Source organism: Phocoena sinus, chromosome 8 (genome assembly GCF_008692025.1).
Source record: "Phocoena sinus isolate mPhoSin1 chromosome 8, mPhoSin1.pri, whole genome shotgun sequence".
In the NCBI taxonomy this organism is placed as follows: domain Eukaryota; kingdom Metazoa; phylum Chordata; class Mammalia; order Artiodactyla; family Phocoenidae; genus Phocoena; species Phocoena sinus.
Genome location: NC_045770.1, coordinates 96172337 through 96188147, shown reverse-complemented (window position 1 = coordinate 96188147; position 15811 = coordinate 96172337). Strand labels below are relative to the sequence as shown.

The 15811-nt window shown below is 40.1% G+C and overlaps 1 protein-coding gene across 29 annotated transcripts in view; it reads left to right on the top strand.

The window, feature by feature from the left end:
* The window catches only part of PHF21A (PHD finger protein 21A), a 195179-nt gene that overhangs the window by 135074 nt on the left and 44294 nt on the right, over positions 1 to 15811 (top strand). For 20 of the 29 annotated variants that reach the window (XM_032639698.1, XM_032639704.1, XM_032639696.1 and 17 more), the window contains 3 exons: positions 4150 to 4350; positions 10584 to 10835; positions 12095 to 12184. In XM_032639698.1, the coding sequence (XP_032495589.1) occupies positions 4150 to 4350; positions 10584 to 10835; positions 12095 to 12184 (543 nt within the window). The remainder of the gene's footprint in view (positions 1 to 4149; positions 4351 to 10583; positions 10836 to 12094; positions 12185 to 15811) is intronic. The other 9 variants (XM_032639701.1, XM_032639709.1, XM_032639707.1 and 6 more) reach the window with 2 other exon arrangements.

The window sequence follows — 15811 nt, the reverse complement described above, 5'->3', positions numbered from 1 at the left end:
CTGTATTGACCAAGGCCATGGCACTTGGAATGATTGACTTCCATAGCAGAAAAACGAACCCGATTTTCTGTTGAATCGGACTGATAAACTTTTGTGTTTTTCTTTGGAATCTGTCTTGCTGTCGTGTGAACACGTTGATAGTATCGCTGAATGTCACAATATTGATCACGGTGACTACCTGTCTCAGAAACTGTGACTTCAAGTGTCAGAGGCTCTGTGAACCCTTCTGCCTGAACAAGCCCTGATGAAACCTAGCGATGCGCATGTCAAGGGAATTGGAGGCTTGGAATCCCATTCTGGGTTTATGGAGCAGTTCTTGATAGATGCATTGAGGGGGGCGGTACTTGCCATTCTGGATACCTGGCACATTGGCCTGTTGTTTATAGAAAATATATTAAGGAGAGAAGATAATAAATTGTTAACTTTTCTCTCTCTCTTCTGCCTTCATTCTTTCCAGCTTTTCCTTTTTCCTTTCTTTTGTTCCCCACCCCCCCTTTAAATTTAAATTTTATTTTTTAACAACTTTATTGGAGTGTAATTCCTTTACCCCCCCCCTCCTTTTTTAGCTCTCATTAACTTGTTAGTGAGTGATGAATGGCCAGTTTGTGAGACTTAGCCTTTTCTGAAAGCTTCAGAATAACGTTCCAAGATAATTAGCTATGTTTAAAGGTCTCCTTTATATGTGAACAACATTGAAAACATCCAGTTGTTTAGGCCAGTATAACCTTCATCAGTGACCAGCAGAAGTCATGATTTCTTTGTTTAAGACAAAGAAATGGTAGAAGAATATAGTCTCACTTCCTGTGGAGATGAGGCTTCTTAAGAACTTTGCTTGATACTACAAGCTAAAATTTATGAAATATTATAGCTGTATTCTCTCACCGCCACCCAGAACTGGTACTGACCCAGATTGGGGTCCTGCTGGAGTTAATGTGACTGTTGTATTTGCCAGAGCTGCAAGACTGAACTAGAACAAGACTGGATTGTGGAGCCTAGAAAAGCCAGCTACTGCACAGGGCAACTCTCCTTTATTAGTTGGTCCTTAAAAGAGTGTGCAGGGTCTCTGTACACCTAAGGAGCGCCTCCACTGCAGAGCTCACCTAACTTTAGATCATTGGTTTTCCAAATGCAGTGAATAGTTTATTTGACAGAAGGCAGCAGTCCTTCCCCTGACTGTTGATTTTTTTAAAAAATTTCAGACGTGCACAACTATATTCTGGGTATTCTTCTAGGCTTCTGGTGAACACAGCAAGGACTGCCAGGACAATGCATTTCTGAGCGGCTCTCTGAAATATGCCAGCGCCTTCTTTCAAAGAAAGCATTACTCACCTCATATGATCTGACCCGTGTCCAATCTGCACAGCTCTCTCTCTCTTTTTTTCCTCTTCTCAAGGACTAATGAAAGTTTGCGAGTATTTTGATCCCATCTCCCCTCCTCGCTTAGTTTCAGGCCCTGGGGGAGGAACAGTTGTGAATGCATCGTGACTCACTGACTCCCACGTTTCTGATTCTGGTTCTGATTGGTTGTCACCTTGCTCTAGCCATATGGCTTCAGAGTACTCTAGCCTGCGTCCCTTTCTTGTTCTTTCCCCTACTGTTCCCCTCTGTTGTACAAAACACTGGGAGTGGGTTCCAAGCTATGTCTCTTGCTTCTAGTTTAACCCGGTTAGGCAGTAAGTAGGAGAGCACACTGTATTTCCTAAAAACGGCTATAGAGGAGAAAAACACCCTTTCCTTTTGTGCCTGGTATAGTAATTATTTAGTTTCCTGTGCTGTTTTTTTTCTTTTAATTTTATTTATTTATTTATGGCTGTGTTGGCTCTTCGTTTCTGTGCCAGGGCTTTCTCTTGTTGCGGCTAGTGGGGGCCACTCCTCATTGCGGTGCGCGCGTCTCTTACTATTGCGGCCTCTCTTGTTGCGGAGCACAGGCTCCAGACGCGCAGGCTCAGTAGTTGTGGCTCACGGGGCTAGTTGCTCCGCGGCATGTGGAATCTTCCCAGACCAGGGCTCGAACCCGTGTCCCCGGCATTGGCAGGCAGATTCTCAACCACTGCGCCACCAGGGAAGCCCTCCTGTGCTGTTTTTATTCAAAGTTTATTTTTTGGCAGGTGTCACATTTATGTTTGTATTATTTCCTCCTGGTTTCTCTCCTCCCCCTGACTGGAGCTGGGGGGTTTTGTTTTTGTTTTGGTAAAGGGACTAAGAATGATGCCGTACTTTAGCTAGTTTGTTAATATGTTCGATTAATGCCGATTAATATGTTGGGGAGGGGGACTGGAAGCAACTCTAAATAATTACTTAATTGTTAAATGTCTTATTGTTCTGGCAGTCACCAAGCAATAAAGTCTACGTGTGGTACTCAGGATTATCCATGCCACTGCTACTGTTACTTCCCCTTCTCTTAAACTATATCTATTCAATTGCCTAAGTTTTACACTTGAGAAACAGGATTTTGAAGACTTGAAAGTTATTTTTTAAGAATTTTTTTATTAATTTGTATTTTTAGTATTCTGCAGATGGTTTCTGGAAAGACTTTGGACTCTACATCTTTTCTTTTTAATATTTAACTGCTCAAAGAGGTGGTGCTAGCAGAGTACAAAGTATAGCAGACCCACCCCCACCCCCGCCGCACCAAATTGGCCTTTATGTGATATTTTCATTGCCTAAAAAGAATCAGTAATAAAAATATTAAAATTTTTCTCAAGAATGTATTTTGTATTGACTTAAAGTTTTTAAAAATCCATTTTGTAAATGTTTTAACATTCAAATATGTCAAGGAAGTAACCTGCAGGTTTGGATTCTTTAGAGAGTGTGTGTAGTGAAGTTGGTTAGAATCATAGGCAGGAATGTGAAATCAACCCGGCCCTTATGGTTTCACTTAACCCCTTATTTAAAGATCTCCATTTACTTCTTCTCTATTTAAATCTATATGAGAAGACAGTAATCTATTTTTGTCAGAAATAACAAACCTCAGCTGGTGAACTCACTTGAAAGTGTAGGCGAGGAGTGCTGCTTATACTTTCTTCCAGCCATTAGGGCAGGAGAGTCAGAACCCAGGTCTGACCCCAAATGGTTATTGTATTTTCTCTGAGCCATTTGCTGGTCTTTGGTTCCATCACTTCACACATCATGTGAAGAGAATGAGGACATTTACTTAGCCACTGTAGTTCTAGATGCAGAGGTTAGTTGTGAACAAAATAAATCCGTACCCACATGGAGCTTACCTTTTGTTGAAATGTATTATTATAGTAATGAAGGTTTCCAAATGCACCATTTTCTTGGATTTCAACAAGGCCAGAAAATTCCAAAAACCTTAATTAAAAATTTTCATCCCGTATAGCTAAAACACTACTCTGCCTAAGCAAATGTATGTGTTTTCACAGATCCTGTCCCAGCAAAGCAGTGCTCATGAGTTACGTTTCAGTTATTTACAGTGTCTGTCGTGTATATTGCATAGTGCTGGGATCAAGGTTTCTTTGTTTAAAAGTCTGTTTAATGTTTGAAACTGCCATTAGATACATGATGAAACTGCCATTAGATACATGATGTTTGTTTGATTAACAAAAATTACTGTAGTATAACTGGTATGTATGTTACCAGATGCAAAAAAAATAAATAAATGACCAGCAGTGTGTGCCACTCATAGTTCCGAGTACTTTACGTGAGGCAGTTTGGTACTCGTAAGAATCCTAAGGATATTATTAATCACCTCACCTTTACAGAACAGGAAATTGAGGCACAGATAGGTTAAGTGGCTTGACCAACATCATATAGCTGGTAAGTAGCAAAACTGAAATTTGAATTGAGGCAGTATGTTTGCAGAGTTGTGTCTTCACTGCTACGTTATACTGCCCTTCCAGCCCAGCACGCTAAATAATAATAGTCAAGGAGTCTCAGCTCTGCTATGCGACCTCCATTAGCTTTTCTTCTCATCTGTGCCTCCGTTTCCCTTTATAGATTGATATAAAACGTTACTTATGCCATGGGTTTCTCCTCAGTTGTCTAATCTGTAAATTTTAGAGATAACAAGATCTAGAATAAGCTAGTTACAGAAAAGATGTCAGAGGCATATAATTCCTGCCTATTTCTGTACAGCTGAGATAGAACAATATTCTGATAGATTTTATTCTTTTTTGTCCTCCTTTGTAGAAAAGAGTAGTTGAACAGCTTCGGAAGAACCTGATAGTAAAGCAAGAACAACCAGACAAGTTCCAAATACAGCCATTGCCACAATCTGAAAACAAAGTACAAACAGCACAGCAGCAACCACTACAGCAGCTACAGCAGCAACAGCAGTACCACCACCACGCCCAGTCGGCTGCATCCTCTCCCAGCCTCACTGCTTCACAGGTACAAGTGTGGATGGAGCACCTCGGGCTTCGTGCTGTAGGCTGATTTGCTATGGGTCATGGAGAACTAGGTCCTGTTTCAGACTATGTTACCAACCTCAACCAGCACTAAACAAAGGTTATTTTGGTTACTTTTTTATACTGTACTGGGATGATAATCACTTGAAATTCATTGCCTGAAGGAAATGACATTACCAAGGAGTAAAAGTTAAACTGATTTCCCATCTGTCCAAAGAAGGAGAAAAGGTAATCAGTGACAACAAAATATCACTTCTCTGTATTAGAACAGAATTAACGTCTTCTTTTGAACTTCTGGAAGTATTTATTTGCACTTGTTCTAAAAGTCTTTGTGACTTGACCCTCAGGATTTGTTTTTCTGGAATTCTTAGCAATTTTAGATGTGGAGATATTCCAGGATCAATACCCATGGAACCAGGTAGAAAGAGGCATTTAGAAGGTGGTATATTTCATAGAAATGAAATATTCATTTCCAAGTCCGGTTCGTCTCATATGAGAATATGTATCTGTTCTCATATACTAAAGGAAATCTGAAATGGAAGCTACAGGTCAAAAATAGCACTAAGGGGTGGGAAGCCTAATAATATGCTAATTGGTGTAGCTGTGCAAATGATTTTACTGAAAAGGGCATTTACACTACCATATAATGTAAGGATATCGAGGCAATCAAGACACACGAAAAGGACATATTTGGGAATGTTTCTATTAAGAAAAGTATTCAAGCTTGATCTCCACAAACTTATATGTAGTGTGGGCATACCTTTTAAAATGGGACACTTGAGCAGTGGTTCTTGATCTTTGGAGGTCCCAGGCTCCTTTAAGACTGTTGAAAGCCATGGATTCCCTCCTTGGAAAAATACACACTCACACCTAATACAGTCATTTTTGCACATGGTTTCAAAGACTTTGGGATCTTCTGAAACCTAAGCATGGACACCTCTTACCCACCAACACCATCTTCACTGTATCTATATGTAGAGAAAAAGATTTTAGTTTACTTGGTTAGTCACCACTTATGGACATTGGGCTGGTTCATATACAATATTTTGCAAATGAAAAATACATTACTTACAAAAATACTGAAGATTACTAAAGATAGTTAACAGTTAATAGAGGTTACCATATACTGGCATTGTCCTAAGCACTTTACATGTATACCATACAGAGTCCTCACCCCATCCTACTAAGGACAGTATTATTATTATCTCTGTTTTTTAGAAAAGAAAACTAAGGCACAGAAAGATTAAGTAATTACCTAAAATCATATATCTATTATATGGTGGAGCCAAGATTTGAACCCAGATGTTCTGGTTAAAAATTCCGCCCATTCGCTACTGTAGACTGCCATACAATACCAAAAAGAGAAATGCCAACATTATATAAAATGCCGAAGAAGGAAAATGAAGAATCCCTGTTGTACATCAGGTAGCTAGAGTGGCCTACATCATTTTTACCCTAATCTCCAAGGCTATTTGGAAATTAGGCATTCAAACTGACTTTAAACCGCCCCTGACCAGCATTTATATTTCTTCTAAAAGATTGCCTATAAGTTTACTTTTTTTGGAGTTTTAAACAGAGTTGGATTGGTTGTTCTCGTCTCAAAGTACAATTTGATCAGAAAGTGTTTACATGGAAGGAGTGTGGTAGAATTCATTGTTTCCTGGTACTAGGAATTTTCTCTCCTAACCCGTGGAAACTTTCTGTTCAAGTACCATTCCATATCACACAAATCAGAGAAAATACTTATATAATACTTACAATAGCTATTTCCTTCCCTGGTAATCTGAGTTCTGTGCTGCTTTGGGATGGTAATAGTAAGGGGCCTAGGGCTATCCCCAAAACAGTGTTATGTGGCATCCCTCCATCTGGTAGCCCACTTGATATATTTAATTGATTTAGCTAAGCTTGTTTTATATTATTTTGTTCTGTTTAATGTTAAAAGCCATAAGATCTCTAGGTTATTGGGTTTTGTTTTTATAGTAAACTGTCAATCATTATTTATCACATGTTCCTTATATGAGAGCTTCTGGTATATTAAGAGGTAGTAATGGTCCCTGCCTAGAATCTGGTAAACTATGATAATTATTTTCATTCATTATGTAAATACTTATTGAGTCTCTACTATATGCAAGCTTTCTGTTAGGCAATGTCTTGTAAATAAGACAGAATTTCTGTCTTCAATAACATAACAAATTTAGAGGAGAGGAAGATGTAAACAGCTAACAAAGAAGAATAAAATGAAAGCACCTGTGAAAATACCAGAGGACAGCAATATTGACTAGAGGGATCAGAGAGTGCTTCATAAAGGAGGTGGCTTTTGATCAGGGCCTTGACAGATAAGTGAGATTTCAGTGATGGAGCACAGGGGGAAGAGCATCGAGGTGTAGAGAACAATGTGAACAGAAGTATGGACTCAAAAAAGTAAACGCGTGTCTTGGAAATAGCAAGTAGGCTGATGTGGCTGGAGTGTGGATTCCAGGAAATGGTGGAGAGGGATATAAAGCCAGAAGGTGGGAAGAGGCTAGCTTGTGGAAGCCCTCCAATATGTGGCAGAACTTTTGGGGGTTTTGGCAGTCATAGGGAGTCATTAAAGATTCATGAGGTCAAGGACAAATGGGAAGTTTAATACACGGCATATACTAAATTTCTAAGTCCAGAAAGGATTACCTATTAATTTAGCAATCGGCATGGGCAGGGAGGAAGGGCTAGAATGAGAAAGCGTTTTATTCTAAGTCAGGTGATTAGCATGTACCAAGCCATGGGGCGGTGGGAGGATCAGTCCCCTTTACTCAGCTAACTCCAGCTTATGTTTGTATGTATATTTTGAAATTTTTCCAAACTACAGAAAAAAAAAGAAAGAATAGTTGAACACAGGCGTACCCTTCAACTTAAATTCACAACTCTGCCATTTTAAATGAGTACAAATGTAAAGAGGCATGCAGCTAATAAAACCAAACAGAAAATAAACCCTCATAGACAGAAGGAGGAGGGGTTCTATTGATAGTTGTCCGAGTGTACGACAGTTACCTTCCATTCAAAATTAAACACATAGGGATTTCCCTGGTGGCGCAGCGGTAAAGAATCCGCCTGCCAATGGGGCACGGGTTTGAGCCCTGGTCCAGGAAGATCCCACATGCCGTGGAGCAACTAAGCCTGTGTGCCACAGCTACTGAGCCTGTGCTCTAGAGTCCTCGAGCCACAACTGCTGAGTCCGCGTGCCACAACTTCTGAAGCCCATGTGCCTAGAGCCCATGCTCTGCAACAAGAGAACCCACTGCAGTGAGAAGCCCGCACACTGCAACAAAGAGTAGCCCCCCGCTCGCTGCAACTAGAGAAAGCCTGCACACAGCAACGAAGACCCAACGCAGCCAAAAATAAATAAAATTTAAAAAAAATTAAACAAATAGTCTAAAATAGGTGTTGTGGAAGTTAATTAGAGCCCATAGTAATAATGCCTCTAAGTTCTGATTTGTACGTTGGAGTTTATCTTTTTTAAATCGATACCTCATGCTTTGCAGGTAAAAAAAAAAAAACTTAGCAAAAAAATAAAAGGATTTTGTTGTTAGTGCTTCTTGCCATGTATTTTCTGCATTAACTTCTAGTTCATGCAGTTTGGGTTTTGTTCATAAAGAGCCCCTTCATGAAACTGGGGAAACTGCTGTCATCTTTTGAAGGTGATCGTACTTGGATAGCATCAACCAGCCAAGGACTAATGACAGCTTCCATAAAAATATTTTTTTTTTTTTTTTCTGGGCACCTTTCCTCACTGTCTTCTCTTCCTCCTGCCAGAACAATTCAGAGGTTTTCCTTAGGTTTGGATATCAAAATTCTAGATACTCTCTGTCATCAGAACTCCAGGAGTTTGACTTATGTTCCCTAGTACTTAACAGTAGGATAAGCACCAGACCAGGAGTGAAGATCTAAGCAGCACCTGTGTCAGAACCTGGTGTCAGTAAATGGTTTGCAAATAAATGTAGTCTTCAAAAGCTTTTCATCAGTGCATATAGTCCTAGGTCTTGTGCCTCTGTACACAGAGAGAGTTATGTAGATGCTAGAATAGATGGAGTGAAATTAGCTACAACCAAATATTTATAAAGTAGAATAAAAATGCTAACCTAACATATGAACAGACTTGTTAGAATTCAGTGCTTGTTAGTGTTGCAGGTAATGCTAAGTATATAAATCAGGTGAGTTTGAGGTTTTACTCACTTTTTAAGAAAAATTATTCTAAAGATTGTTAATGACTTACCTGATCAAGGATGTTTTAAACAAAAGTATATTGACCCTCTTTTAAAGTAGAACCAACATGCGTGACTGTGTTTAAAATCCATGTCAGTGAGTTCTGCTGACTAGAGCTTTTCTTCCATAACCTGTGTTGGCACCAGGATTGAATGCCATCTGGTGTGACTTGCTCACCACTTCAAAAAGTTCTTCGTATTTGAATGTTTTAAATTGATGGAGAGAGCTAATATCACACTGGGTTAAAAACACATATTAAAAATAGCAGGTAATACAAAGTCAGTCCCGCTGCTACACTACTGTGACATTTCTGATGATAAATAGCACTTAGCTTTTATTTGGTTTTCATCACTGATAGGCAGGATGACCTGCTACCTCCCAAAATAAATAATTATCCGTGTTCCCCCTTTTACTCCCATTTCACGCTTGAGAGGACAACGGCAAGGAGAATGAGCCATTCTGTATTGTTGACTTAGAGAAGAGGAACCTGTTTGGGTGATTTTAATTGCAGGCACCAATAAGGATTGCTCATTAGGCTGTGATGGGATAGACAGGGCCAGATTATTACATTGTTTAGGTTAAAAGAAAAAAAAGTTGTTAAAATATTAGATAATACATGCATGTATGTGTTTAAGGTAGAAAAATTACTTAGAACCAAACAATACACAAGGGCTTGCATAGACACTGAAATAGAAATTCACAAAGGAATTTGTTCAGATCTGTGTCAGGGAGAGTGGGGTCCTTTTCCCTGGTCGAGGGCAGTGCTGTCCAATAGAACTTTCTGTAGTGTTGGAAAGCTCCACTGTCCGGTTTGGTAGCCACTAGCCATGTGTGGCTGTAAACATGTGAAATGTGGCTAGTGTGACTGAGGAACTGATGTTTTAATTTTTATTTTGTTTTCATTAAATTTGAATACCTGCATGAGGCTATTAGCTACCAAACTGAACAGTGCAAGTAAGAAGAAACAGGTGAAATGATATCAAAATCAGAACCAACAAGTTAGACCAGGTATATTTTCACGTTTCGGAAACATCTCTATCTTGAGTGACTAGTAGCATTCGATAGGTGTGTATGCCATGAAATGAGGTTGTTTATATTTTCTTGTTTTGTAGCTGGCTCCTTTAATTACTCTAATAGAAAGTCTAGAAAAATACAGCTTCAAAGCTGCAGTAGCGCTTGTGGAGCATCAGTCAAGTCCTCTCAGCTCAGTTCAGACTCTGATCTATAAGACTTTCTGAAACTCAGGTGTTTGTTTCCACCTTGTCGCCTTTTTCTGGATCTTTCCTCACTTCTGCAGCAGTCCTGCAGAGCAAAGATTGTAGGTTGTGATTCATATCCCTTTGGTATCAAGAGCTGGTATTTACTATACTAGTTGGTTAATAGGTTTCATTATCTAGAGTTTGGGATTTACTGCCTTTGAGGCAACAATTGTACTAATTCTTATGTGAGTTGCCCTTCCTCTTCTCCAGGGTGGCACTCAAAAGAATTAAAAGACACTGTCGTTTTATCCCAGCCTTTGTGTCACAGGAGGCAGATATCCAGAATTATATGATAGCTTTCTTCATATTGAAGAGGTGGTAGCAATTAATGATAGAGATGGTGTGTACCTCATTGATTTGCAACTTCTACAAAATTTAAATTAATTGAGAGCAAGCAAAGAATTAGAAAAATCAGAAGAAATAGGTATACTCATATTCTGTATCTGTAAACCCACCCCCTTCCTTGTTGAGAACCCTGTGCCCATATTAGTCTGCAGTTATTACTATGAACTTAAAGCTAAATTTGAGAACTCTGGCAAACTAGAGATTGCCTTTTCGTATAGTAAGAACTGTGCTTTATGTACACAAAAGAAATGTTGTTACACCAAGAAACTTGACTGATGATGAGAATTATTGCTTTGTTTTCTTCTGGAGGCTAGCATTTTGTTTAGTGGGATGACACTTCAGCGTCCTAATGTCTGTTCTCCATGTCTCCTAGAAGACTGTAACTACAGCTTCTATGATTACCACAAAGACACTACCTCTCGTCTTGAAAGCAGCAACTGCGACCATGCCTGCCTCTGTTGTGGGCCAGAGACCTACCATTGCTATGGTGACCGCCATCAACAGTCAGAAGGCTGTGCTCAGCACTGATGTGCAGAACACACCAGTCAACCTCCAGACGTCTAGTAAGGTCACTGGGCCTGGGGCAGAGGCTGTCCAAATTGTGGCAAAAAACACAGTCACTCTGGTAAGCCAGCAGCTGCTACTCATGTGTGCCCACATGCGAGGGTTCAGGATATGCATTTGTAGAGTATATCCATTTTATGCTCCTGCTGGATTTTTCAGTCTCCATCACTCTTCTATCATACCAGATTCCCCTTCGGGGCTGACAAGGGAATATGGCATTCCTGCTATCTATTTAAATAACTATAGAGGTGTTCTTACACCAGGGATCAAAACTCTTTGAGGTATTATCTGAGGCCAAAGGATGACTTGACTTAAGGGGGGAAAATGTCCTTCACAGAGGCATTTACACTGTTTCATGTATCTCTCCCTCTATCCTAACCACACTCCTTCCTGTGAAACTAGAGTGCTTAAACTCTCTGGTGCTATGTTACCAATTTGGGGAAAATGCTGTGAATTTTTTTAGTACACTCTTCCTTGAAATTGCACTCAGGAAGTACTGGAGTTAGTTGGGCACTTAAAAATTTTTCAAGAAACTCACAAATAACAGTGTCCATGTCCAAGGTCCATCAGAAAAAAGATCCCTAGAAGGAGGAAGCACTTGAATAAAAATTGTTCTTGAGATTTCTAGGGTAAAACTGTCTAAAAACTGTTTTCAGAATATACCCAAATTGTAGTTTAAATGTCCATTCTTAAAATGGAAGCTAAGAGCTCTTAGTGGCTTTCGAATAATGACCAGTGGTGAGTGAAACTAGAGGGCATTAAAGTGAAGCTTTACTACTTACCCAGGAATCTTTAGGGGAGTAACCAACTCACTCAGCTGGACGCTGAGAGTTAGAACATTCTCTATAGGAATAAAGCCGTTCACTGTTATGTAAAGCTCTTATATTAGGAAAAAGCCCATTTGTCCAGGCAGCAAGTTTGGTTTTCCTTTGGATCCAGTGTTGACTTTTAAAATACATAAGTGCGGTAAAGCAATTATACCCCAATAAAGATGTTAAAAAAATAAAATAAAATAAAATACATAAGTGCAAGAGTTCTTCAACGTCAGAGGAAATTGTGATTGCTGAGCTTGCTGTGTTCTACGTTAGCTGTGTAAGGAAACAGAAATGAGGTTGGTTTACTTTATGGGGTAAAGCCTGCAAGCAGGAGAGTAAACAAGTTTCTTAAGGCAGTGTTAATTCAGATGATTAATTCTACGATGAAAGCTTATAGAAAATATTGTCTGATTGAGAGAATAGTGATGCTGAAAATACTTTAAGAATACCATCTTTGATATTGAATAATTATTTTCCTCTCTGATTTACTTTTCTCATTTTTTAGCAGGTTCAGGCAACACCTCCTCAGCCCATCAAAGTACCACAGTTTATCCCCCCTCCTAGACTCACTCCACGTCCAAACTTTCTTCCACAGGTGAGTAAATCAGTTGACAAGCCCAGTGATGGGTTAGGTGGGACGAAAATCTTTGTGAGCCCTTTCTAAGCAGCCCGTAACGCACTTGTCAATTCAGCTGTATTCAGATCCCACTTAGCTAAGGATTCTAGCTGCTGATCTCTATACCATGAAGAAGCTTTTTTTTTTTTTTTGGCTGCACTGCACAGCATGTGGGTCTTAGTTCCCTGACTAGGGATCGAACCCACGCCTGCTGCAGTGGAAGCTCCGAGTCTTAATCACTGGACCACCAGGGAGGTCCCACAAAAGAAGCTTTATTTATTTTTAATTGGAGTATAGTTGCTTTACAGTATTGTGTTAGTTTCTGCTGTACAGCAAAGTGAATCAGCTATATACAGCTATATACGTATATCCCCTCCTTTTTGAATTTCCTTCCCATTTAGGTCACCACAGAGCACTGAGTAGAGTTCCCTGTGCTATACAGTAGGTTCTCATTTGCTATCTGTTATATATTTAGTAGTGTGTATATGTCAATCTCAGTCTCCCCGTTCATCCCACCCCCAACCCTTTCCCCCCTTGGTTCTCTACATCTGTGTGAGAAGAAGCTTGTTTTATCATCAGGGTTTCTTAACAATGATGAAAGGCTGTAGCAGAGGGATGTAAGGAAAGGGAAATTTTCCTAAATTTAAAATAATTAAGATAGCACCATTTTAAACCTTATAATGTTGACTTACTGGAAGAATTTAGCCAGAACTGCCTGCCAGTGGGGAAGGAACGCAGTTACCACTTCTTCCCCACAACCTCCCACCCCACTCGCTGTATGCCAGGGAGAGTAGGAAAGGAGACAATAGTGACACTAACTGGTAGGAAGCGTTCGGTTCTACTCTGGAAAGTGATGACATAGAGCATCATTCTTTTTTTTTTTTTTTTTTTTTTTTTTTTTTATGCGTTACGCGGGCCTCTCACTGTTGTGGCCTCTCCCGTTGCGGAGGACAGGCTCCGGACGCGCAGGCCCAGCGGCCATGGCTCGCGGGCCCAGCCGCTCCGCGGCACGTGGGATCTTCCCAGACCGGGGCACGAACCCGCGTCCCCTGCATCGGCAGGCGGACTCTCAACCACTGCGCCACCAGGGAAGCCCCTAGAGCATCATTCTTAAACACAAAGTCTTGATGATAAAGATTCAGACTAGGAAGCTGCACAGGGAACTTTCTACCTAGACCCAAGCAACTCTACCCATATTCTCATGAGAGTATCCTTCCAGCAGTTGGCTGAACTCACCATTCTTATGGCAGAATGTCTTGATTGTCCCAGTCTGGACCTTGAGAGGAGTCGACTTGCCTGGTAGAAAGATTGGGTGTTTCTGTCTGAAGCCTCAGCTTTCAGGCAAAGAGAGAAGGGAAAGGATGTGTGTGGTCAGTGGCCATAAGTGATTTCTGAATTGCCTGTGGGGAGGGGATGGGCAATGCTAACATAAGATTATTTCAGTCGTCTGTCAGATGAATTCTTAATGAATACCTTAGGTATCAAAAGAGCACTAAGAACTATGGATATGAAGTTTTCAAGATAGTTCTCAGCCTCATAGAGCTTCAGACACATGTACAGGCAATTACTGTGTCCATTATGGGAAGTACAGGGTAGTCTGAGAATTCATGGGAAGGACAGCCAGCTCATTCTTAGAATATTACAGAAAGTTTCCTTGAAGAGTTGACATTCCATCTTAGACCTAAAATCCTAGTGAAGTTAGCTTGAGAAAGTTTTGGGGGAAGAAGAAAAATGTCCCAGGCAGAGAGAAGAGCCTATATGCAAGTCCGCAATGCAGAGAGACATGTTGGCTTAAGGAACCAAAGGAAATTTGGTGTGGCTGAGCACAGTGGGCCATGTGGCTGACTCAGGCTAGAGTAAGGTGAGGCTGGAGAAGCCCATAGGCCAAAGCCTTTGGAACCTTGTAGGCTATATAGGAATTAGGGCCTTACCTAGGAACAGTGGGGCTCCATTTTTTTTTTTTTTTTTTTTTTTAAAAAACTTTATTGGGCTATGGGGCTCCATTAAATTACCTTCAAACAGGTACTTGACATGATCAGATTTTTGCTTTAGAAAATTCCCTCTTACCACTGTGTGGAGAATAGATTGGAGATTGTCAAGAATGTGGCAGGAAAAACAGGACATTGTCAGCAATAACAACAGCTAACATTTAGAGAATCTTGCTAATGTGACACTTACTGCACTAGGCACTGTACGTGGGTTATCTATTTTAATCCTCACAACAACTCTGTGAAAGTAGGTATTCAGGTAAGAATCTAAGAATAAGAATCTAAGGCTTAGTCTTTGTTTTTCAAACGGTGGGGCATGACCCATTAGTAGGCTGTGAAATCAATTTAGTGGATTGTAACCAGAGTTTTTAAGTAAAATGAACAAGACAATAGGAAATGTTAGAGTATGTAACACATAAGTATTTTTTCATGAAGTTTTTATGTTAGAGAGGTATAGATAAGTATCTATGTATGCGTATTCGTTACAGCGTGAAACATATTTCCTGTTGTGTATCCACAGCACACACTATAAGGTTGTCTTAGATGCAGCTAAGTATTCAGACTCACAAGACTATCAGAGGCCACACTTGGCACCAGTCTACTTGGAATGACATAGGACAGAAACCAGAGCTTGCCAGCAAGACAGCTTCTTCAGTAGGAATCCCTATAGCAGTCCATATAATAGTCTCTACGGCTTCAAAGTCCCCGCAGTGGACAGGCACAGTTATAAGAGTCACCCCATTTCAGGAAGCTCAAAGCAGGGTGTCTCATCGTCTTTTTTTTTTTTTAAACAACTTAAAAATGTTTATTTTTAATAACGTATTTCCATCTCTGCTTTTTGCAAGTAATGGAAATGTTAGATTTGATTTAGCAGCAAGAGGTCATTTGTACCATAAGCAGTGTTGCCTGCTAACATAGTTGACATTCTTCCCTTATCAGGTTTCCAGGGGTATACAGCTAGAGAGTTAACTGAAGGTGAAATTCTTATGCATAAGGAGAAAGGATTTTGCCCACAGGTCACAGTTTAGAAAGTTTGAAAAATACTCTTAGAGAGATTAGGTGTGTTATCTTAGGTTACACAGCTAGCTAGTAAGTGGTAGAACCAGAATTTGAACCCAGGCAAGGCTGATCCCATGTTTTTAATCACAGTTTTCTGCCACTGTTTCAGTAAAGCAAACACAGCTAGAGAAGTGGTAGTGAGGATAGAAAGTAGACATATCTGAGAAGGATTTAGGAAGTAGAGGTAGAGTAGGAAGCATTAGGAATGATTGTGAAGTTTTTTTAGTACGAAAGGGGCATTTACTGATGTAATGATTATAGGAAGAAGAAAAGATTGGAAGAAGAAGTTGATGAGTTTTGGACATGCTGATTTTGAACTTCTTGTGAAATTTCCAAGTAGAGATGTATAACAGGGGGTTGAACAAATGACTCTGAAGTTAAGGAACTGTGTGGTCCTGAGATACAAGTGTGGAAGTCTTTAGTATATCGATAGTAGTTGAAGCTGTAGGATGCAGTGAGAGTTCCCAGGAGGAGTGAGGACATTGGGAAGAAAAGGGGTACCAGGACAAAACCCTGAGAAATATTTATATTTTGGATTGGGCACAGGTAGAGGAAGCCA